Below are 25,930 nucleotides of genomic sequence, written 5' to 3'. Positions count from 1 at the left end.
CAACATTTAAATCAATTTTATCATATTGGATCACACTACGTTTAATAAGTTTTTAAATTGTATGCTCTTGTTTTGTATCTTTTATGATCTGTGATCGAAATAAAGATTTTTGAAATGAAATGAAATGAATATAGTTTTGTTAAGGAAGCTAAACGAACAATGATATAGCCATTAGGTTTGGCTTGCATTTTGAATCCTGACTAAAATATTTTTTAAAAGCCTGCTTTGATATACAATGGATTTATGTGATAAAGAATTCAATGTATCATGAGTTCAGTGGGGGCTGCTCCGCCAAGGCGGAGGAGCTCCATCCCACTGCTTTTAAAAGCAGTGTGACTAAAGAAAACAAAAGTTGTTTTTTTCTTGGTCAAATCGGCACTGACCCCACACTGACAGAGTCAAGGAGGCTTAAATTGCCCCTAAAGAGTGCACACTTTTATCAGGAGCCAATCCCAGGTTCCCATACTGTGCCTCCGTCACCACTGCATCTCTGTGGGACCGTTACTCATTTCCACATTTATCCGTATGCGTTTTATCCATAAATACACCAGTGTGCCTCCGTCACCACTGCATCCCTGTGGGACCGTTACTTATTTCCGCATTTTTTCCGTATGCGTTTTATCAACGAATACACCAGAGTGCTTGTTTTCGTAACTAATGAAAACACACTCAGTGTTCGTTTGTAAGTGACACGGATAGGTCTCTCCACACAACGATTGCCCCTTTTAAATATTCAACCACATTTCTGAAGCATTACACCTCAGGACAAGATTTCGCTCTAAAGCTATATGCTTGAGCGACAATAATCTCAAGAACTGGAGGTTGCTCTACTGCCTTGGATTTTAGAAATTTTTGTGTTTGATGGTTATTTCCTGACAAAAACACCTCCAGTGTTGAAACGCGCGTCGAAGAAACCATCGTTATTTGTACCAAATTGTTGATTTTGCAATGAATTTCAAATGTATTAATGACAGTCATCAACAGATAGTAATTCTTGTGAATATGGCACATCCCTGTGTTTAAAAAATGTTGGAGCGCGGCATTGCCAAATTTGGCGTAACCCGCACATTTTTTTAAATATGCCCCTGTGAATTAAAGGGGCATCTCAAGTTAATAATATATTTGCTAATACCTGCACTCGCTGTTTTTTTGCGCTTCATTCAAAATAACATTTCCCCTGCTACATCACTCTCAATACACCTTTAAGCAATTCATGTTTTGGCCTCTTTTGGAGTATTTTGTTGCTCCCTCATTTCACATTACTCAGCTACATGTTTATTGTAGTTGCATCAGTAACACAAAGTAACACTGTGTACTCATCTGATGTTGGAACAATTGATACACAGAGACTATTAGCAACAGAGTATTTTTTCATTCTTTTTGATTCTTTGTCACTTGTGGGCTAGGCAGGTTGCAAAAAAAAAAGGGCCAATAAAGTGCGGTTGGGATGATCTTGCTGTGAATTTTGCTATGTTTGTACATGAATATAGTTGTTATAAAAATGCAACGGAGAACCGTGCGTCTGCTTATATGCATTTTGCACTGTGTACAATGTATATCAATAATGCACTGCATTTCTCACAGCATAAGTTATAGTTGGCAATGAGCAGAGGTTACACCTTTCAGTTTCTGAGCTGTGCTGTCTGAAAAGTATATGAAGACTTGGAAGAATACATAGCCGCCTGGCCTGATGAACTAGGATCACCGCCTAAAGTATTAAAGGAAGCAAGAAACCTAGGAATTACCAAGGACTCTATACTATCTATGAATGCCCAAGTGGACAAACTAGCAAGATCAAGCTTTGTCACTAGAAAAACCCTGCGACAAATTTCCCCTCATTTGGGATTTCCACCCAAAATCCAAGCTACTGTCTCCTTTTTCTGTCGAAACTCTATTAAGCCAATAGCCTCTACCACGGATCACCTTTAACGACCATGAAAAGACTACAACGGATTCAGAACTCAGCTGCCAGGCTACTCTTGAAATCAAACTGCAAGACCACATCTCACCTGCATTGAAAGACCTGCATTGGTTACCGGTTGCCCGAAGATCCACGTTCAAGCTACTTAGTATCACCCACAAAGCAATACATGGAATGGGACCGCTTTTCATCAGGAATATAATCACCAAACACTTTCAACAAAGGAACCTCCTCTCTAAAGAGGCATCTCGCCTCAAAATCCCAAGATACAAGAAAAAAAACATGGGTGGCACATCCTTCTGTGTTTAAGCAGCCAAGCTATGGAACTCATTACCCCCCAACATAAGATCCACCCACAACCATCTTATCTTCAGAAAACTACTCAAGAATTTAGTCTTACCCACATTAGCACCATAAGCAAACAGAAATTTACAGTATATCGCCCTGTATATAAGCATTTATATTCACTATAGTTATGTACCTATCTTTCTGTATTGATTTGTATAAACATGTAGAATAATTAAGTTGTTGAAAAAAATCATATTTGGTCTACACGTACTTACTTCCATTGTGCATTTATGTACCTCCATGTACTTGGATCTGTGTGTCTGTTACTTTTCTCCTGAAAAAACATCTCCAATGCACTACCCTATTTCTCATCCTGTACCTCTATCAATAGCTTTAATATACATATACATACCTCTTTTATGCACCTATATACTTTCAATGTACTTATTTATTTGTGTATTTTGTAAAGCGCAACAGCTGCCCCAATGGGGCGTGCCGGCGCTGATAAATCATGGAACTTAGAGGCTAGGCACCAATGGGGCATTATATGGGGAAGAGATGTGTTTTCAGGGACTTTCGGAATGCTAATTCAGTTTGACAGGCTCGTAATGCAACCGGGAGGTTATTCCAACACCGAGTGGCACAGACCTCGAATGTTTTCCCTCCGGCGCGAGTACGTTTAAATCTAGGGGTTTCCAGCAGAAGTAGGGAATTTGAGCGTAATGTCCTGGTGTTGACATACGGTCTCAGAGTGCTTTTCAGATGGGCCGAGCCTTTGCCCTTGGAGGCCCGGAAAGCCAGGGTCATGGCCTTAAAAATACATCTCTTGGAAATGGGGAGCCAGTGGAGTTTACGGAGGTGTGGGGAGATGTGATGTCTGGCAGGAATTCTCTCCACCAGCCGAGCAGCAGCATTCTGGACAGTCTGTAACTTGTGGCATAGGCCTGCTGTGATGCCAAGATATAGTGCGTTGGCGTAGTCCAGGTGAGATATTATCAGGGCTTGTACCACAGTCTTACGGCAGTCCATCGGCAGGTAGTTGATGAGCCGTCTAATTGTCTTGATCTTAGCAAAACAGGATGCTGCTACTGTTTGAACCTGGGCGTTGAAACTGAGATGATTATCCCAGCGCACTCCCAGGTTTCTCACCGAGTCTTTAGGCGTGGGGGCATGGCTGAGATCATCCGGCCACCATAAATTAGAATCAAGAGGGGATGATGAGTTAAAAAACAAAATCTCTGTCTTTCCAGCGTTGAGTCGGAGGGAGTTGGAGTCCATCCAGCTAGAGATGTCTCTTAGACAGTTTTTCAATGGGTCGAAGGCAGAGGCAGTGGGGGTATCAAAGGTGAAGAGTAACTGAATGTCGTCAGCGTAGGAGGTGGATTTAATCCCAGTTTGCGCAATCAGTTTAGCCAAGGGGGAAAAGTAAACATTGAACAAGAGCGGGCTCAGGGAGGAGCCCTGTGGAACTCCCCATTTAAGTGGTCTAGCGGTGGAGGTGTAGGGAGGGGTGTATACCTGCTGAGTACGGTCACCCAGGTAGGAAGAGAGCCATCTCAACACTGTACCGCCAATACCCAGGTCTCCCAGCCTTCTCAGCAGGATCTTATGAGAGACGGTGTCAAATGCTGCTGAGAGATCCAGCAGCACTAACACCGCCCTCGACCCTCGATCCAGCGTCCATCTCACCGAGTCAGCCATTTCAACAAGGGCCGACTCCGTGCTGTGGCCCGATCGAAAGCCGTGCTGAGAGTCATGCAGGAGCCCATGGGATTCAATATAGTTGGCAAGCTGGGCGTGCACCAGTTTTTCCAGGATCTTAGCTGGGGCAGGCAGGAGAGAGATGGATCTCTTATGGATCTATATATTTATCACTATCTTCTAATTTAGCATTTCCAATGCACTACCCTATTTCTCAGCCTACACTTCTCTCAATATATCTTCTAGCCTAACTTTCTGACTCATCTCAAACTTCTTTCTACTACTCTTTCCAATGCACTACCTTATCTCTCACCCTATAAATCTATCAATATATCCTCTACATCCACTCTCCCATTTATCCAAAACCCCATACCACTACTATGATCCCCAAAATAACCCTTTCTAGACTCTCTCCTACTCTACCCCTCCTTGCATCATCTGACACCTCTTTTACTATACCGATCCCCCAAAACAAACCTTTCTAAACTCTTCCCTCTGACTCTTCCACTCCAAAAACCCTTTTTACTCATCCAAAAGCCTACTCCTACTGCTATGACCTAAAACAAAAGAAGAAGAAAAAAGAAAAAAATCCTTCACTCTTCTATCTCTCCACTATCCTTTTCAATCAAAATAACAGACTAACATGTTCACTGCTCAAATTTCATATCCACTATACTAATTCACCACTAATCCGTTATGGGTTCTAGAATAGTGTGCTACTCGGCAATAAAGCGTATCAACACCCCATCAGGGTTACAAGTGCTATAAAAATGTAAACCTTTTCCCCTTTTTAACCCCTCCCCAAACCTTCTCAATCCAAATAACTGACTAACATATCTACCACTCAAATTAATTTCCTGTTTCACCATACTAACTTTCAACACTAATCCTTATGGGTTCCAGAGTAGCATGCCACTTGCCAAAAAAGTGCTTCAAAACCACATCAGGGGTAACAGGTGCTATATGAATGCAAACCTTTCTTCCCCTTCTATCCCTCAGCTATCCTTCACACAGCAAATAACTGAGTAATATCCACCACTCAAATTACTTTCATATTTCCCAATACTAATTCACCACTAATCCTTTATGGGTTTCCGGAGTAGCATGCGTCAACACCCCATCAGGGGTAACAAGCACTATATAAATATAAACCCCTTTTTCCTTTTCTATCCTTCTGCTATTCTTCAGAATCCAAATAACTGCCTAACCTATCCACCACTTAAAATGTTCTTGCATGTTTCACGATACTAATTCAACACTAATCCTCTGTGGGTCCCGGAGTAGCGTGCTACTCGTCGAAAAAGCGCTTTGACGCCTCATCAGGGAAGTAAGCGCTATACAAATGCAATTACAATACAATGCAATAAGCACATGGCCAAGTTGAAACGTTGGCAATGCATTAAAAAGGCGCTTGGTTCTGCACTGAAACATCACAGTCATGTATGGAAGGGCCTTAGGTTCCCTAAGGCAGCCCCTCCCGAAAAGAGGGCTCTCAAAAGCCATATAATAAAGTCAGAGTAGAAAAGCCAAACTCTGAACACTGCAAGTGTTTGCAGTTTAGAAAAATTACTGAGCAAAGCAATTGACACTTTACCCCTCAATCAACCACTCACAAGATCTAGCCCAGCTTTATGCACTCCATAATGATGACAACAGTAAAAGAGCAAAACAAAAGATTTTTGCAAAACACTCTCCAAAACAATTTCGAACAGCAGGAAATATACACAACCACAAAATGCATTGGACTGATACCAAAACATGACAAACATTTCATCAGGCCAATACATAAAGGAAGCTATCCCACACAGGCAAAGGGCTGTCCCAGAATCCCCCTCTATTTGCTATATGGTATGTTGACATTGTTACTTTTTTCTGCTTCCATCCATGTATCAGTTGGTATCCCAAACACAAAGAAACCTGCCTTGTAATACCTGCATGGTCAAGAGAGTACTCAGAAAAGCATTTCACACTCACGCTCTAGAGCTTTTTCCATAACATTAATACACCATAGAAACTCTAACAAACTGTTCAGTTTGTCTCTCTTCATAACGCTTGTGCTAACCGGGAAATTAGCACTCTAAATAAAACAAATTAGGCATCTTAGAACCTGATAAGCATTTTGTAAACTGCTGCGCCTTCTCCTAAATGTTAACCCGTGGGACAAGCTCTCTGGAGACACAGCCTTATGCTACTTACCTCAATACGAGACGCTTGAGCTCCTGCATCCAGTAGTTTACTTTGAGTTGTCTCTAGAGATAGGCAAAAAATATTGAAAATTAGCAATTACTTTTCTAACCAGATGGTAGGCCCTTGATCTATCAGACTGTTTTATTGAATTATTGTCTTTGGTTTCAGATCATCACCAATTATAGGTTTTATGTAAAACAATCTATGAACAATAAATGGAAATGTTTCTCACCTGTTCACAATAACTCTAATATTCATACTATATAAATGTCTTCTGTGTTTACTATAAGACACAGTAGCTAGTGGGACCTGGAACTGTGCCATAGCAGTGCAACAAGATGAGTGTCATAAAGATGCGGCATGCATTCAGAGAAGTGTCTTCTCCCTATTGCACCCTAGTCTTTTTAACCCCTTCCACGCTCATGACGAGCTGGGCTCGTCATGCAGTAGCCTCCTGCTACGCTGATGACGAGCCCAGCTCGTCATGAATAATGGTGTTTGTAAAGTTCCAGCACAGGAGAAAAATCCCCATAGCGTTCAAGGTGTTAAAGAGATCACGGCCCAATTCACAGTCGGAATATTATAAAGAGTGTTGGACCTGGCCCTTTTGGCAGGTTCACCCCGAAACGTTTTGCTTTTGCCTTGCCTGTTTCTGTAACCTGGTGTTGGTGATTTTAGGCCTCTGCGTACTTTTTCACTGTGGTCCAGTGTAAAGTGTTTGTGCTCTCTGTGTATGTGTGTTGAGAGTGACCTGCCCTCCCATAGGAATGCATGGGGAATATGTGTGACCATGGTAGTTCCTGATGTGAGGGGAGTGCAGGGTCGAGTTTGGTATGTGCGAACTCGGGAGATTGAATGCTGCACGATGATGTGTGCTGCATTAATGTGTCTAGTGTGGAAGTGCCACTTCTAGAAGTTGGTGTGTCTGTGCAGTGAATGTGAATTGACTGTCTGGCTTGTGATTGGCTGGAGCTGGCTGGTGTGCTAGGCTCCTGGAGTCAGGATAGGTCTGCCCCGGTGGTGAATGGAGAGATCTGCATGTTGATGTGAGGGAGGGGTGCACCTGGGACCTGAATAGGGCTGGGCTTTCCCTCCACAATGCTGGCTCCGCCCCCTTTGGTGTGTCTGATGTCCCTGACCCACCCTGTGAATAGGCAGAGGGGCTGAGCAAAACAAAGTGCACAGGAACCAGTTGCATCTGGTTCGCCCCTTGCCTGTACCTTTGGAGACAAAGGATTCCTGTGTATAAAAAGAGGCTGTGACCTCATGTTAAATGTTCTTTTTTCCTGACTTGAATCTACCAGGGGCGTGCTGCTGCTGGGGCCCATGAGAGGGCTTGCCTCCCTGGGCCCTGCCCAGCCCCTGGATTGCTAGAGGACTTCTTTCTGGGGCCCCTTCTGCCTAGCCTGATGATGGCTGGGAGGCTCTCCTTGCCCTGGAAGCCGTGTCCTGTGTTGCTAGGACCCTTCTTGCTGTAGGGGTCATTTCTGGGGCCTTTTGGTGGGCTCTGTTCCCCCCCTAGCGCCTGGGAAGCGCTATATCTTAATTTGCCCTGTTATTGAGGGAGCCTACCCCTCATTGCTGCATTTGTTGATGGCAGCGCGGGTGCCCACTCCGCTCATTTTGATATTAGCAGGTGCCTATCCTGCATGTGATCGCTGGAGTCTGCTTATTTTGAGCTAAGCAGTTGCCCACCCTGCATCCTCGTTAATTAGTGGTAATACGGGTGCCACCCCATCTATGCAGCCCTAAATCGCCCTTGCAGCCCGAGCTTCTTTGCAGAAACGTTGCCGGGCCGCTCCTGCGCGACCCGGAAGACAGGCGCCGTCCCTGGGACGTGGGCGGAGCCTAGCGGTTTCTTTTTCCGCTTCCCCCCAATAAGGGGGAAGCCGTGCCGAGCACTGCCGGTCTCCCGCGTAGGGAGGAGGACCGGAACTGCTTCCCGCCATGCTGCGAGGCGCTGCCCGACGAGGCCTGTCTGCGCGGGGCTCCCGTGAGAGGAGAGGAGCCCCATAGGCCTGCGCCATGACCGGGTGGAGAAGTGCTGCCGTCCAATGACAACGAGGAGTCCCCCGTGAACAGCCTGGGAAGTTAGAGAAGGGCTGGGGGACTCCATGGGTGTTTCAGTGCGTGCCGACTGCGGCACTTGCGGGAACTGGTGCTTTTGGTGAGCCCTCATGTGCGAGGCACCCGAGTCTTGAGCAGCCCCGTCTAACAGCGGGCCGCACCCACGTATCGGCCTCATTTTCCAGAGCCGGATGGATCCCACGATTGGGCAGTTTGGTTACCGCTCCCGGTGGGAGCAGATGGAGTGTTGAGGCGCGGTGCGAGGCACTGTGTCAGAGCGGCCTCCAACGATTAGAGGGGCCTGTGTTCTTGCCCCTGATGGCCCACTTCGTTTGAGAGCCTAGAAGGGCACCCCGAGAGGCACAGTTGTTTTAAGAGCCTAGGTGGCTCCAACCAAAATGCACCTTATTTGTTTAGAGCCACGAGGGATCCAACGGTTTGGCGCAGTATTTGCTCCAGAGGGCCAGTGAGGGCCCATGTCGCAGTTTTGTTCCCCAGCTGCCCAGCAAGTAGTGGGCAGCTGCACCGTTTAGGCTTTTCTTTCAGGGGACCTGTTCCTGGTGAACTTAGGAGTGAGTCGCACTCCCTTCGCCCCTACCTTGGCCTTCCACAGCTGCGCAGCACTTAGTGCCCTCTGCTGCATTTAGGCCCTGTTCTTGTCCTCAGCTGCCCAGCAAGTAGTGGGCAGCTGCAATGTTTAGGCTTGCGCAGATGGCGCACCCCTGACTGGCACTGCATTGGCAGCGCGCCCTGACATTCCTTGGCCTTCCACAGCTGCGCAGCACTTAGTGCCATCTGCTGCATTTAGGCCCTGTTCTTGTCCTCAGCTGCCCAGCAAGTAGTGGGCAGCTGCAATGTTTAGGCTTGCGCAGATGGCGCACCCCTGACTGGCACTGCATTGGCAGCGCGCCCTGACATTCTGGACACAAGACATTTGAGCCCCTTCTTGGGATGGCCAGTTGACCAGGGGGGCTGGTTTGTGGATAGGGCGCAAGGCCCTAAATGTGATTTATGCATTAGAATGATGTGGTGCTAGGCAATGTAATGCATTTAGTATGCTTTGCGCACCCTGTGTTTTATACCTCTAAACTGTAGTTTATGATTATGGAGGTTCATGTTAGTGAGATGATACTTCACTCTGTGCTTTATGCCCCTAAATGTGAGTTATTCTTAGGAGGCAGGGTCTAATGTGTTTAGACTGGTGAGAGATTGCATAATGTGTTTAGGCTGGTGAGGTTGGCGCAGAATGTAATTCGCGCCTTAGGTGACTGTACATAATGTAGTTTATGTTACAGGTTGAGATGGAGTACAGTGATTACCAGTAGTTACTGGTTGTAGGTTTATGATCTATTTTCTTGTACCAATTTCTGCTAAGTTTTGATCCTGACGGTGGCCCAAGTGGCCCTGTCCTGTGTAAATAATCCCTTGTGAATATTGCCCGTGCCAGTTGGCACAATGTATATTGTGTGATTACTATCTGATGTGTTTTAAGAATACAAAAGTTATTTTTATATAACCTTGTGTGGAGTTTCTTTTGTAGTGTGCCTGGGATGTTGTTGCTGTGTGCGTGCGCAAATGCTTTACACATTGCCTCCGGGATAAGCCTGACTGCTCGTGCCAAGCTACCAAGGGGGTGAGCAGGGGTTATCTTGGAGTGTGCCTCCTTTGCCCTGTCTAGAGTGGTGGTTTCTGCCTGGCTTTTGCGCAAGCCTTAGCCAAACAGAAATCCCAGTTCTAACAAAGAGCATATTTGCTGGCCAAACAAACCTAGAGGTATAAATCGGTAGCATGATAAGAAACCCTCAAAAAGAAAAGAGGAGGGCCAGAATACTCACCAACAGGGGTTGGAAAAACAAGGGCACCGAGTGGTGATCATGCCAAGAGGCTGCATCAGAAATCAGTTTGTAAACCAGAAGCCATCCTTTCAGGAACATCACCAGAGAGGGCAGATCCACACATAGCAAGATTTCTTTCAGTTCTCAAAGTCGAGAACCTAAGGTACATTCTAGAGACAACCTCTCGCTAGGACAATTGGACCTAGACCTAGACCTACAGAAATGTTTTAGCAACTGTTTGAACTGAAAAACTTCCTGTTAGTCAGTTTTCTGGTATTCAAATCTAGATCATTTCCTACCTGGTAGTCTATTCCTATTCTATGGTTCCAAAAGTTTCAAAAACATTGAACACTCAATCTGGAAAAAATAATTCAATGATGATGAAGCCCTGGGATGACTTGTGCATGATATTAAATCATATTAACATAACATAACCTAAGCATATTGATTGATGTTAACAAATATATTGCCAAGATGCAAAACATGAGTATTGAGGCCTGTAACCAGGATGCTCGTTGGCAGGGTAAAATCTAGGTTTAAACCGAGGTGCATGTAAATAGGAATCCAAAGACTGGATCGACGAGGCTAGAGGTAGACAATAAAGATTGTAAATTTAGGCTACCCAGATATATACCATCCTGCCAACAAAGATCCGAATTTGGTCTCTAAATGCAGGCTGATAAACCATAGCAGTCCAAAGCCCTCCCTTGTCATAAGTGTTTGAGAATATGTTCACCATCATCACATTTGACAAAGTACTACAAATAAAGATGTACTTGTTTGTATTGCACTGAATTTTGGCAATCACTTTCCTGTTTAGCATCAACATCTAGTTTTGATGGAAATCATACTTGTTAAAAAATACAACTGAACAGATATAGTAAAGAGTAAGGCAGTGAAGGCAATAACAGAGAATGTATGGGTACATGCATGAGCAGAGGAGACATGACCAAAGGAGGCGTCTATAAACAGCCATTGTTGGAGGGATTGTGTAGGAGCATGGGCAGTTTGCAGGCAAAGGAAAAGAAGGGATGAGAAAAAAGAAAGATGTTTTGGCCACAGGGTGTGAGGAGGTGATTAAAGTTTACTGATGAGGCATGGCAGAGGAAGCAGAGACAGAAAGGAACTAAAGCAGCGTGAGTGGAAGATGCATCGACAGAGAAAACATTTAAATGGTTTTGAGGAAAGTTATGAGTAACAGAATGAGCCTGGAGACAAGAGCGAAGGTTATGTTGAGAGGATCCATGGACAGTGGAGATGCACCCATGTGATTTATCATCAAGGCATGGATGGAAACTGGCAATAGCAGTGGTAAGGGCATACGTGGAATTAGCAATGCACAAGCATTGGCAAAGGAGGCAATATAGAGGTATGTGGGGAGGGCACAGCCAGAAGCAAAGGTGATTAGTACAAGCTAATAACCAATGAACAAGCTCACTTTTTCAATTACAATTACATTTTTAGACGAACAAATAAATGGGGTTTGAGGATTTACCAATCCTGTACTCACCAAGCAGGAGGAGGAGCTCATTTGCTGTCTGTTTAGCTGCTTGCCCTTTGTGAGACAGAGGTTCCTGGGCAGAGATCTACCAAAGAAAAGAAGACAATATTTAGTGAGGGGGCGATTATCATTTATTGTCCCACGTACTGTAATGTGCAGAACAAGAGGATCTCTGATACTGTGGATAACAGAGCTGTGTGTAGTTAATACCTTCCTCACGATCCCAGCTTTCTTTCAGGAGCCGAAATGCGTATTTATTATCCCAAATATTTTGGTAACTCTGGGTCCAAGTTGTTATTCTCATTCTAGGGAAAACTCAGGATAGCCAGCATTTGAAGCGGGATAACAGTCAAGAATTATAGATTCCAGGACCCGGTATCCTCAAACCAATTTGCAGCCAGCTCATAATGAGGCCATCGAGGTGGTTTTATTTATTTATTTATTTTATTTTCTCTATCCCGTCATCTGCCCACTTTACCGATTTGGTAATATTTCTTATTACCGATTCAGTAATACCAATTTGGTAATAAGAAATACCTTCCCATTCATTCCTATGGACCTGGAGGCCCATAGGAATGAATGGGAAGCCATTCACTATTACCGATTCGGTATTTACAGAATCGGTAATAGCGGGAGCATATTCAAGGGTGGCAGGGTGTCACATTGACACCCTGTTGTACCCCTGAATCGTGCATGTGTGCACATGTGGCGCACATACATGTCATGGCACCTTGAAAAAAGCAAATTATTGCTTTTTTAAAGGTATTCAGTATTTACCGGTACAAAAGGGGGTGGTGATGGACGGAGCATCCGAATCAATCAAACACTCACACCCAGTCAAAAGATCTAGGTTTAATCCATCACCGTTCTTTAGCCCACTCTGCCACCCCAGTTCAGACATGGCTATATGCAAATCAGTATGACCCTGTGCCTCATGGGAACAGTCCAGCGCCGAACTGCCAAGCCAGGTCTTCCCTGGACCGGAAACAAGCTTCCAAGGACCGGTTTCTGGCATTCCAGCCGTCTTCAGCCCGGCTTGCCTGAATCCAGTGGCAAAGTGAGCAAGGGACTCACGTCTGAGCATACCCTGCCACACTTGTGGCGGCCAAAAGCGGTAGACGCCTGGACACCGAGACGCCTGCGGGTATTTGTCGCGCTTTATAAATGGCAATAAATAAATAAATAAATAAATAAATACAAAAGGGGGTGGTGATGGACGGAGCATCCGAATCAATCAAACACTCACACCCAGTCAAAAGATCTGGGTTTAATCCATCACCATTCTTTAGCCCACTCTGCCACCCCAGTTCAGACATGACTATATGCAAATCAGTCTGACCCTGTGCCTCATGGGAACAGTCCAGCCCGAACTGCCAAGCCATGTCTTCCCTGGACCGGAAACAAGCTTCCAAAGACCAGCTGTTTCTGGCATTCCAGCCGTCTTCAGCCCGGTTTGCCTGAATCCAGTGGCAAAGTGAGCAAGGGACTCACATCTGAGCATACCCTGCCACACTTATGGCGGCCAAAAGCGGTACAAAAGGGGGGGATGATGGACGGAGCATCCGAATCAATCAAACACTCACACCCAGTCAAAAGATTTGGGTTTAATCCATCACCGTTCTTTAGCCCACTCTGCCACCCCAGTTCAGACATGGCTATATGCAAATCAGTCTGACCCTGTGCCTCGTGGGAACAGTCCAGCATATAGCTGGGTTCAAACTGGATAGGCATTGTGAGCAAAAAAACGATGGATTTAGGCCCAGATCTCTGTACTGGGGTGAATGTATGACATTGTTCTGCATTCTGTCCATCACCTGTTGTTTTGCATTTGTCACCCCGAGTGGGACGGGTATGCTCAGACGTGAGTCCCGTGCTCTCCATGCCACTGGAATCAAGCTATCCCGGCTGAAGAGGGCTGAAAGCCCGAAACCGGTCCTTGGATGCTTGTTTCCAGTCCAGGGAGGACCTGGCTTAGCAGTTCGGGCTGGACTGTTCCCATGGGGCACAGGGTCAAGACTGATTTGCATATAGCTGGGTTCAAACTGGAAAGGCATGGTGAGCAAAATAAACGATGGATTTAGGCCCAGATCTCTGTACTGGGGTGAATGTATGACATTGTTGTGCATTCTCTCCATCACCTGTTGTTTTGCATTCAGTATTTACCACCAACTTGTAGTTGGTGGTAAATAACGAATCCTTAAAGCAAAAATGCACTCACTTGAGTACTACCTACATAGGTTTTAAGGATTCGGTAATTTACCGATTCCTTAAAATAAGGATTCAGTATTTTACCGATTCCTTAAAATAAGGAATCGGTAAATTACTGAATCCTTATTTCCAGCCTCCTACATTAAACAGGGCTAAATACCGGCCGGTAACAGGAAAATCACAGTTTTCGGCCGTTACGACCGGTATTTAGCTACCTACATCTGGCCCTCAGTGCTGCTACTTTGTAGACCATTTACAATTTGACCACAACAGATGCGCTCCTTTCAAAATCTTGAGTAATTTAAGACTTTTATCCTTTATTACGTTTGCCTTAGTTCACTCTCTGTTTTACTCACTTAAGCATTACTATTATAGATCTAGTGGGTGTTAGTTTCGACTCTTCAGCAGTTAAGCTAGGTGTTGACCTTTTTTACCAAATGAATTGAGAGACAAAATATCTTTGTTATTCCTTGGCTGTCGACAAGTGAATAATGTGCTTAGTCTCCTGCTATAGACCTAGTGACTGGAATTCTGTGATCCTTGCTATGAAGAAAGTGGTTAATGATATCACTCACAAGCTATGGAAATCACCACCTTTGGAGACAGTGGATTACCTTTAAAGTGTTGTGCTTTAAAGACAATGGGTGGCATTTTCAGCCTTCTGTGATGGAGATAACAGGGGACTTTTTTTAGTGCTCTCTCATGAGAGGTGTCAGTGAATGGGCAGGAGTGGAGTCCACATCTCTACTATCTAATCAGGATTTGTGTCCATCACACCAACTGATCATCTTTATTGTTCAGAAGATACAGTGATTTCATGATAGAAAAGTCTCCTCAAAAATCCCCTACCATATTGTGCAGTGCTGCAAACCCTTCCGGTAAAGAAGCCTCCTTGCAAGCTTTTGTGACACCAGCTCTAAGGAAATTTTCGAGAGGCTGAATGGAAAAGAAATGAAATTAGTAAGGAAGAAGCCTTTAGAAAGAGATCACTAATCCATATGGCTTTCAATTTCATTCAGCACATTAATTTCCTACTATGTTAAATGATTACTGCACATAAATGACAGATCTTGACCAACTAAGCAACGCAATCACAGCCATCTGACATCACTTGGGACAGGGCCCTTCCTAGTGATGAATAAGCATCACTTTAAAAATTAGAGGAAATGATCAAGCTCCATCTTCAGGAAAGAAGTTCAAGGCAGTCAAAGGATTGAAGTAATCATGAGCCTTGTGGCGGACAGGCAATCCACACTCTCAAGGGGGTCAGTTATTGACTGGGGAGAGGTAATCAGTATCACCACGAAGGAAGATGTGATCAGAAGCTTTACAGGGTGAGAATCCTCAAGAGGTAGGAGAGTATGATCTTCTGTGGCAAGTGAAGTTCAGGATCCCAAGAGACTTGATGCAAATACCCAAAAGGGAGAGGAGAGGTGATCAGAATTCTCAGAGGGGAGAGTTGATAAGAATCTTAAGATAGAAGTTGTTGATGAGGCTGCTCTGGGGGGTAGGGTGACATTGGATGTTACAAAGTGTATATGGTAAGTTCCCAAGCTTTTAGATGTTTTCTATAGAACATTTATGAGGCACATGTGAACTATAGCTATTAAGAAAACATACATGGACAAATTTTAAAAAAATGTGAAACCCTTTTCTAAAGTATATAAACCAACTCATGAAAAATAAGGTAGGTGTTGGTCCAACGATGGAGGTTAAAGGGAAGAAGTGATCTGGATCCCTAGTAGGGGCCCATGATTACAATTCTTATGGGTGGTATCAAGTACAATTGTAACAATAAAACCAGTTGGTTATTGTTTCTGTCTCAATATGGGGGTTATAGAAAAACGAAAAATAAGTTATACATTAAAAAGTTGTGAACAAGTTTGTTTTTAACTCCTAGTGAGACAGGAAGGCTAATAAAGTGAAGGAAGAAAAAATTACATGGTCTTGATTCAAAGTTTTGCTTTTTTGACACAATGAATCTCCAAAAGCATTACTTTCTTCTATGTAGTGGTGCAGCGACCACATAAAAAGGCAGTTTCTCCCAAGAAAATTGAAAATTAAAGGGGTTTGAAAAAGAATGCACCAGTGTAAATAATTTCTCTGATTCCTTAGATTCCATCTGCATTACTGTGACCCTCATTATGAGTGACCTATCATAATCTGCTATTTCGCTGTGAGTCTAGGAAGGGCAAATAACAAGAACTCAAATTTTGGGAGCAATAACATATGGGTGTCACATTTCATTTACTGTACTTGTTTTTCCCCGGTCTTTTGAGGAAACACAGCAGAGCTGCCATATTCCTCCAAACCTCATGATTCCAATGAAACCTGTACCATCAGAATTATTGTGCCCCTTGTAATGAAGGCCCGACTATGATATCCCTGGTGAAAAAAAGAGAAGACCAAGATAATGACCACTCCGATCTGGGCTCTAGGTCAGATGTGTCGAAAGCTGCAGAAAAATCCAGCAGAGATCTGAGAGACAAGCAGAGAATACCCCCAAACACAACATCTTCTCACTAGACACCCCCTTATGATTCTCTTCGATACATCATGGACATAATTCATTCAAACATACAGTAGATATTTCTGAGGGGTACATTTGCCCCAGACATACCTTTATCAGGCCAAATGTGTTCTCTTTCGGCAGGCTTGCCTGGAGGTATAATACCTCTCGGAACACCCCTGGTAGTTCCAAAGCCAGCTGGTCTGGGGGAAGCAGAGTCGCCATTGGGCCAAGTGTCAGTAACACCTGTTCACGGATCTACAGGAAGTAACACAGAAGAGAGTACATACCTCTGACCTCTGTACGTGTGAAGCGGGGACACTGATTGTTTTTGTATGGCAAAATACTTGTGGTGGAGATGCATGTTTATGCATTGTCATAAAAAAAAGTCATGGCATGGGTTAACTTGTACTCATATGCCTGCATTCAGGAAGTTCTTACCATAGTCAGAAGGTAACATTTATTTCCTAATTGAAGAAGTCACAGTTTCTTGTTTTTTTATCCCATGTTACAATCACTTTGCAGAGGAAGCCAGGTTGCCCCATACTTACAAGACCCACGCAATTTGATTTGCTCCCATGTCCGGATTTAGGCCCACATCCATCAAAGGAAAACCCGGTTGCAAACAGGCCGATTCTCAGAATCTGCCCCTTTGCGCCCGTTATTTTTGCATTTGAGATGCATCATCCCAAATGCAAAAATAGCAAAGTGCGATTGCACTTAAGGAATCGCAATTTGCGATGCCTTGAATGCAATGCAAGATGCCTTTTAATGGGGCTTGGGGGGGGCAGCCGACCAGCGGGAGGCCTGCCCCCTCTGGGGTTTTTGGGCCAGAGGGGCGCCAGAGCCCATTGGGCTGGTTGGGCTCCAATGGGCTGGTGTTGGGCTTGTTGGGCTTGGGGGTGGGCTAGGTTTGGGCTTGGCAGCCAGAGCCCATTGGGCTGGTTGGGCTCCATGGGGCTGGCGTTTGGCTTGTTGGGCTTGGGTTGGGCTAGTTTTGGGCTTGGGGGTTTTATAACCGGCCATCTTGTGTCATTAGCCACCATTTTGGTGTTTGTGACACAACAGCAACCCTTGACCCTTCCAGGTAGGTCGCTCCCCCTCCGCACAGCACCGCCAGTGCCTCCCTGCCCAGCTGCCGCTGCTGAGGAAGTTCAAGGCCCTCCTCCACCCGCAGGCTACCACCTGCGCCTCATCCCTGGTGGCCAGTGCTAGGCCGTAGGTTTGCTCATCCTCCATTGTATTGCTTGTATCTTCTTTCATTGCTCCCATTGTAGTGACTGCATTTTCATTGTTTTGTCTGTGACTGCTGTTGTCTGTCTCCCCTGCTGCCTGTACGTGGTCTTTGCCCGTTCTATCCCTCTGTTCCCCTCGCTGCCCCAGTGTCTCTCTCCCCGGTTTCCCTTCTGCTCCCCTCCCTGCCCCGTGTCTCTCTGCCCGTTTTTTCCTTCTGCTCCCCTCGTGGCCCTGTGACTCGCTGCCTGTTTTTGCCTTCTGTTGCTTAGCTGCCCCTGCAATTTCTGTGACTTTCTGCCTTCTGTGCCACTCTTTTCGCCCGTTTTTTGTGACCTTTCTGCCATTTCTTGTGACGTTTTGCCTTCTGTGCCACTCGTTTCTACTTGTTTTTCTGTGACCTTTTTGTCCTTCTTGTGACCTTTGTGCCTCTGTGCCACTCGTTTCCCCCCGTTTTTTGTGACCTTTCTGCCCTTTCTTGTGACCTTTGTGCCTCTGTGCCACTCGTTTCCCCCCGCTTTTTGTGACCTTTCTGCCCTTTTTTGGGACCTTTCTGCCCTCTGTGCCACTCGTTTCCCCCCATTTTTTCTGACCTTTCTGCCCTTTCCTGTGACCTTTGTGCCTCTGTGCCACTCGTTTCCCCCCATTTTTTGTGACCTTTCTGCCCTTTCTTGAGACCTTTGTGCCTCTGTACCTCTCGTTTCCCCCCGCTTTTTGTGACCTTTCTGCCCTTTCTTGGGACCTTTCTGCCCTCTGTGCCACTCGTTTCCCCCCATTTTTTCTGCCCTTTCTGCCCTTTCCTGTGACCTTTGTGCCTCTGTGCCACTCGTTTCCCCCTGTTTTTTGTGACCTTTCTGCCCTTTCTTGTGATCTTTCTGCCTTCTGTGCCACTCATTTCCCCCCATTTTTTGTGACCTTTCCGCCCTTTCTTGTGACCTCTGTGCCCTCTATGCCACTCGTTTCCCTCCAGTTTTGTGACCTTTCTGCCCTTTTTTGTGACCTTTGTGCCTCTGTGTCACTCGTTTCCCCCGATTTTTCTGACCTTTCTGCCCTTTCTCGTGACCTTTGTGCCTCTGTGCCACTCATTTCCGCCTGTATATCTGTTACCTTTTGCCCTTTTTGTGACCTTTCTGCCTTCTGTGCCACTCGTTTCCCCTCAATTGTTGTGCCCTTTTGCCTTCTGTTTACTTTGTCACCCCTCGCCGCTGCATCCCCTGTGGCTCCTCCCCCGAGCTGTCCATTTGCTGCCCCCACCTCCCGCCTCCCAGCTGCTCCTCCCTCCCACCTCCCCATATAGGCCGGCTGCTGTGCGGTGAGGAGAGCGACCCTTGACCCTTCACCCTTCCAGGTAGATCACTCCCCCTCCGCACAGCACCGCCTGTGCCTCCCTGCCCAGCTGCTGCTGCTGAGGAAGTTCGAGGCCCTCCTCCACCCGCAGGCTACCACCTGCGCCTCATCCATGGTGGCCAGTGGTAGGTCGTAGGTTTGCTCATCCTCCATTGTATTGCCTGTATTTTCTTTCATTACTCCCGTTGTAGTGACTGCATTTTCATTGTTGTCTGTGACTGCTGTTGTCTGTCTCCCCGCTGCCTGTATGTGGTCTGTGCCCGTTCTCTCCCTCTGTTCCCCTCGCTGCCCCGTGTCTCTCTCCCTGGTTTCCCTTCTGCTCCCCTCACTGCCCCTGTGCCTCTCTGCCTGCTTTTTCGTTCTGCTCCCCTCACGGCCCCCGTGTCTCTCTGCCAGTTTTTGCCTTCTGTTGCTTAACTGCCCCTGCATTTCTGTGACCTTTCTGCCTTCTGTGCCACTCGGTTCCCCCCATTTTTTGTGACCTTTCTGCAGTTTCTTGTGACCTTTTGCCTTATGTGCCACTCGTTTCCCCTCCTTTTTCTGTGACCTTTTTGCCCTTCTTGTGACCTTTTGCCTTCTGTGCCACTCGTTTCCCCCTGTATTCTTGTGACCTTTTTGCCCTTTTTGTGACCTTTCTGCCCTCTGTGCAAATCGTTCCCCCCTCAATTGTTGTGCCCTTTTGCCTTCTGTTTCCTTCGTCGCCCCTCACCACCCCCGCTGCTGCGTCCCCTGCGGCTCCGCCCCCCTGACTGCCCTTTCGCTGCCCCCGCCTCCCAGCTGCTTCACTCCCACCTCTCCATACATGCCACTGGTGCGCAGCAAGCCCGTCTGCAGCCTGTCCGTGCCTGGACCGCGCCCAGCGCAAGAACCCCTGGCCCCCGCACCCGCCATGACGACCGCCGCCACTATGACGCCAGCACTCTGCACGCTCTCAACCCCGGACGGACCCACAACTGCTTCAAGGCTGCCCCAAAATGCACACACGGTCCCTTCACCTGCCGGAACTGCAGCTACACCAGCCACAGAGCCGACGAACCACCCGGCATGAAAGACCTCAACCACCTCCGATGCATACTACTGAACACCCGCTCCGCATGCAAACACGCCATCGAGCTCTTGGACCTGCTCAACACAACCACCCCGGACGTCACCTTCCTGACTGAGACCTGGTTGGACAACTCCTCCGCACCCGAAATCGCCATAGCCATCCCAGACGGATACAAGATCACCCACAGAGACCGCACAACGGAGTCGGAGGAGGAATCGCCATCGACCACAAGAACAGCATCAGTGTCTCGACTAGCACCGACGACGCGCTCAGCACCGCCGAACACATGCATTTCCAGATCCACACAGACCCCAACTCCATGCTCAGAGGCACCCTCATCTACCGACCCCCCGGACCCTGCCCCCAGTTCAGCGACTCCATCGCCGACTTCATCAGCACGCACGCCCTGACCTCCACCGACTACATCCTCCTCGGAGACCTGAACTTTCACCTTGAGAACAACAACAACAACAACAACTCTACAACCCTGATGGATAACCTCACCAACCTTGGACTAAGACAACTAGTCACAACACCCACCCACTCTGCCGGCCACACGCTCAACCCCATCTTCTCCTCAAGCCCGCATGTCTCCGTCAGCCACACCACCGAACTCCTCTGGAGTGACCACCGCTGCATCCACTTCACCTTCCAGAAACCCACCACACACCACCACACCCAACAGATCCCCGCTGCCGCTGGAGCAAAATCACCGAAGGCCAACTACATGCAAACCTCGCTCTCAGCCCCCCCACCGAACTCTCCAACACCGACGTTGCTGCCCACAACCTCAGACGCTGGATCGAGGACTGCGCCAACACCCTCGCCCCGCTGAAGAAACCCCCCCACAGAGACACCAGCAAGAGGGCCAGCTGGTTCACCGCAGAACTTCTAGATTCCAAGCAAGCCTGCCGGAAACTAGAGAAGAAATGGCACAGTGAACAAACTCTGGACACCCACGCAGCACACAAGGACGCCATCCGCAACCACCACCACCTCATCAGGGCTGCCAAAAAGACCTCCTTCAAAGACCGCCTCGACAACAATGCGCACGACAGCAAGGAGCTCTTCAACATCGTGAAGGAACTATCCAACCCCAGCTCCAACACCAACGACATCCCGCCGTCGCAAGCCCTGTGCGACTCCCTCGCCACCTTCTTCCACAGACATCCACGACAGCTTCAACACCCAGACATCCCCAACTGACAGCAACACAACAGACCCTCCGCACACCATAGACCATGTCCCCTAGCTAGCCTGGACCAGCGTGAGCATTAATGACACCATCAAGACCATGAGCACAATCAACTCCGGCTCTCAGTCATACCCATTCCCGCACCACGTCTTCAACAAAGCAGGCAGCTCCATCGCACCCCACCTACGCAACATCATCAATCTCTCCCTTGAGACCGCGACCTTCCCAGAGAGCTGGAAACATGCCGAGATCAACACTCTACTCACAAAACCCAAGGCAGACCCAAGAGACCTCAAGAACTTCTGACCCATCTCTCTGCTCCCCTTCCCGGCCAAGGTCATTGAGAAAATCATTAACAGACAGCTAACCCAATACCTTGAAGAGAACAGAATACTGGACCCTTCCCAGTCAGGGTTCCGCAGCAACCACAGCACCGAGACCGCTCTCATCCCCGCCACCGACGACATCAGGACCCTGCTAGACAACAGGGAGACTGCAGCACTCATCCTCCTAGACCTCTCCGCCGCCTTCGACACCGTCTGCCACCGCACACTACGCAAACAGCTCCACACCGCAGGGATCCGAGACAAGGCTCTGGAATGGACCACCTCCTTCCTCTCCCGCAGAACCCAAAGCATCCGCCTCCCCCCGTTCCATTCCGAAGCCTCCGAGATCATCTGCAGCGTACCCCAAGGATCCTCCCTCAGCCCGGCACTGTTCAACATTTACATGGCCCCGCTTGCACACGTCGCCCGAAAGCACAACCTCAACATAATCTCATACGCCGACGACACTCAACTGATCCTCTCCCTCACCAAGGACCCCTTCACCGCCAAAGCCAACCTCCATGAAGGATTGAAGGCCATCGCCGACTGGATGAAGATCAGCCGTCTGAAGCTGATCTCGGACAAGACGGAGGTCCTCATCCTCGGCTCCAACCCATCAGCCTGGGATGACTCCTGGTGGCCAACGGCACTGGGGGCAGCCCGACCCCCACCGACCATGCACGCAACCTGGGAATCATCCTCGACTCAGCGCTTTCAATGAGCAAGTAAGTCAACGCCGTCTCCTCCTCCTGTTTCAACACCCTCCGCATGCTCCGCAAGATCTACAGATGGATCCCGACAGATACAAGAAAGACAGTCACCCAGGCCCTCGTCAGCAGCAAACTCATCAATCGACTACAACGCATCCAAAACGCCTCGGCACGACTGATCCTCGATGTACCACGACACGGCCACATCACCCCCCCACCTGAGAAACCTGCACTGACTCCCTGTCAACAAGAGGATATCCTTCAAGCTCCTCATCCACGGACACAAGGCACTCCACAAGACCGGCCCAGACTACCTCAACAGACGGCTCTCCTTCTACGCCCCCAACCACCAGCTACGTTCCGCCGACGTCTCACTCGCCACCGTCCCACGCATCAGAAGAACACCACCAGCGGGAGATCCTTCTCCCACCTCGCCGCCAAGACATGGAACACCCTCCCACTGAGGCTACGACAGACCCAAGACCTGCTGACCTTCAGGAGGACACTAAAGACCTGGCTGTTCGATCAGTAGCGGCCCCCACCTCCCCCCTAGCGCCTTGAGACCCTCGCGGGTATGTAGTGCGCTTAACAAATGACTGATTGAACAGCCGGTCACGGACGACACTGGGCAGTTTAGCTTTGTTGACTTTAGCTTTGTTTAGCTTTGTGGTGGCGTTCTGTTGTGTGTTTCTCGGTGATAGTGGCAGAGGAAGCCTTTGGTCACCAGCTGTGAGGAACGGTGCATGGTGTCAGCGAGGAGATCTGAGGAGCGTCTCTGCACGGGGCCCATTGACGGAGAGGGATAGCACGCTTGGAGGATCTGCGTGTCCTAGAGGCCATCCGCCTCTTAGAGGATGCAGACCGCACTGACATGCTGCGGCCCGGCGTGAAGGTGAGACCCTCTAGGAGCGCAGCGGGTGGCAATCGCCTGTCAAACGCCCGTGGGGTGGGAAGCGGGGCACTGTTGCGCGGCCTACCTTGTGTTTATGGAGGGGGCGGCACGGCACAGGGAGGGGCAGGGGATGCAGGGGTGAAGCGGGCGAGGGGGGTGGCGCCCACAAGCGGAAACGTGGCAATAAGTGAGGTGCGGTGGTCCCAGAACAGGGGTGGAGCGGTGGGGGGATTCGCCCGCCCTGGAGAACAGCAGGGGGTCTTACGCCTTGCTTATTGATAGCACGGAAGAGGGGGAAGGGGCAGGGGAGGGGGCATGGGGGCCATGGGGCATTAGAGGGTCCGAGAGAGGATGCCAGGGGGATGGAGGTACAGGCCAGGTCGCGTAATCGGTGTGGGGGAGGGGTCAAGTGGGAGAGAGGCGGGGGCTCTCCAAGAATATCGAGTTGAGGGAGATGCCGGGCGACGGGTGGGGGGAGAGGCAGGGGGGCAGGGATTTTCTACATTGGGATCCATGCCGGCTTTGGACGTGTGGGAGCGGCGCGGGAGGGCGTCTGAGGGCCGGCGCAATCGGTGGCCGGCCGCTGGGGCCTGGGGAGAGCCGGTGGGATCATCGGGTGTCGTGGGGGTGCATGGGTGCCAGGGGGGCCCGGGGGGAGGCGTGGTCCGCCGGGAGATGGAGTCCTTGGTATGGAGTGACGGGGAGAAAAGTGCAGGTGGTTGGGGGGTGGGGCGCTCAGGGGAGTGGGACTGGGGCTTGGCGGTCTACCCAGTCGCGGTGCAGGGCCATTCGTCCGGTGCGGTGGGGGTTGGGGGGATTGGGGGGCTCCCGGGGAGACGCTGGTGGGTTTGACAGCTTAGGGGACAGGTTTAACCCTGGCATGTTGGACTCCACCTCTTTCTTTCAGCAGGACTGCATGGTGAGGTGCTCGGGAGGATGGGCCAGCTCTGCCTCATGCAGGCAGTTGTGCTCCCACGAGGGACCTGACGGTAGCGTCCTACAGGAGGCGGGAAGTAAGACCCCACCAACCCCACCCCGACGAGTCAATGCAGCCACCGGGGAATGGGGGCAGAGGTCCATCAGTTCAGATCGGGACCCGGAGGAGTGGCGCACAGGGCAGAGGGGAGAGAGTTTGGATTTGGGTGACCTGCTCCTCTCATGTAGGGAGCGGGCAGGGCTGAGCAGGCTGGAGCCCTCAGAGGGCGGCCTATGGCAAGAACGCATGGGGCTAACAGGGCTGGAGTCTGAGGTGGACGGCCCGTCCCAGTTGGATTACACGTAGGGAGCGGGTAGGGCTGAGCAGGCGGGAGCCCGCGCAGGGCGGCCTATGGCAAGAACGCATGGGGCTAACAGGGCTGCAGTCCGAGGTGGACGGCCCGTCACAGTTGGATTATGATGAGGAGAGTGTGGTGGAAGGAGAAATATTGTAGCAGAGGCGGGGGAGGGTTAGGATGGGGGTATCGGAGTAATGCTGTTCCTAGTTGCTTGCAGTGTGCGTGAAAGAGACCCAAGGCGGAGAGAGTGATGACCCCCCTGCTCAACTGGTTAGGCGGCGGGATCCAGTGCGGACGCCGACCTTGACGCCAGGTAAGTCACGCAGGACAAGGTCTCGGTCGGCACGGATGCGGGGGGAGGAAGAGGAGTGCGTTTGAATAAAGGAACGAACGTGCGGGACACAGGGGTGGGGCCGGCGGAGACGGGTCTAGGTGCGACGGGGGGAAAGGCGGATGGGGGAATACCCAAGGAGGGCAAGGATGGTAAGGAAGGTAAGCAGAGTCATGAGGTCCCGGTGCGCAAGCTGCCGAATATGGGCATTACGAATCCCTTGGGGGCACACCTGTCGTTGGCCACCAAGGAGAAGATATGGAAAGGGGAGTAAGTGGATATCTTAAAGCTCCTGCATCGTGAGCTGACGGCAAAGGAGGGGTCTAAGGAGGAGGAGCTGGAGTTGGCTAAGCGGCCAAGGGTGCCCCTGAACATTGAAAATTGGTCAGCTGGTTTCTTGATTTTTGCCAGTGTGTACTGCGAAAAGTACCCGGACCGGTCTGTCGTGCTGTTTAAATACATGGACGTGATCAGGTGAGCGCCGGTCATGTACGGGCGTTACGCATGGTCGCACTATAACGAAAAGTTTAGAGCGCGCTTGGCCTGGGACCCGGAGGCGAAATGGGGGGAAATCGATTCAGATCTACACCAGCAGACCATGGGGTGGGGCAACGTTTGGCAAAACGATATAAACCGCCAGCGGTTTACTGCTCGCGCCTCGCCCCTTTCAGGTGAAGTGGGGCAGGGATGGAATACGGTCAGTGCCACAGTGGGAGTGTGTTGGTACTACAACAAGGGCGCTTGTGCGAGATAATATTGCAGGTTCCGGAGCGAATGCTCCAAATGCGCAGGGCGGTACCCAGTGGTGCAATGCTGTGGGAAGGGAGGCGGTAGTCAGGGTCAGCAGTCCGCGCCGTCGGGGCAACAGTCGGGGGCAGGGGAGGTAGGGGAGGAGAGGGGTCTCTGGGGAAAGGCTCATACACCAGTTAAACAGGACCGGCAGGAAACCTTCTTGGCGTCTTATCCACGGACCGAAGACACAGGACTGCTTCGGCAGGGGTTTCGGGAGGGTTTCCGGCTGGGGTACGAGGGTCCGAGAGCTGCCAGATGGGCCGAAAATCTAAAATCTGTCAGCACACACAGCGGTGGTACTGGATAAACTGGGAAAGGAAGTCTGGGAAGGGCGGATGGTGGGGCCTTTTCAAGTGACCCCTATTCGAGACCTGATTATCTCCCCTATCGCAGTGGTGCCAAAGAAGGAGCCTGGACAGTATCGGCTGATTCAGCATCTGTCATGGCCGGAGGGGGCGTCGGTCAGTGATTACATAGCGGCTGATCTGTCGTCGGTTTCTTACTCCTCCGTGGATGTGGCAAGCGGCTGGTTGTGACGGTGGGGACAGGCGCCCTCATGGCAAAA

At 49.2% G+C, this 25,930-nt stretch overlaps 1 protein-coding gene across 1 annotated transcript in view; it reads right to left on the bottom strand.

Moving 5' to 3' along the window:
- The window catches only part of LOC144763500 (uncharacterized), a 236,880-nt gene that overhangs the window by 180,744 nt on the left and 30,206 nt on the right, over window positions 1–25,930 (bottom strand). The window contains exons 5-8 of the mRNA XM_078649146.1: window positions 16,329–16,475; window positions 14,558–14,644; window positions 11,510–11,585; window positions 6,107–6,159 (exon numbers count right to left, since the gene is read on the bottom strand). Of these exons, the coding sequence (XP_078505272.1) occupies window positions 6,107–6,159; window positions 11,510–11,585; window positions 14,558–14,644; window positions 16,329–16,475 (363 nt within the window). The remainder of the gene's footprint in view (window positions 1–6,106; window positions 6,160–11,509; window positions 11,586–14,557; window positions 14,645–16,328; window positions 16,476–25,930) is intronic.

This window comes from Lissotriton helveticus, chromosome 6 (genome assembly GCF_964261635.1).
Source record: "Lissotriton helveticus chromosome 6, aLisHel1.1, whole genome shotgun sequence".
Taxonomy (NCBI): Eukaryota; Metazoa; Chordata; class Amphibia; order Caudata; family Salamandridae; genus Lissotriton; species Lissotriton helveticus.
This window is presented reverse-complemented; position numbering and strand designations above follow the sequence as displayed.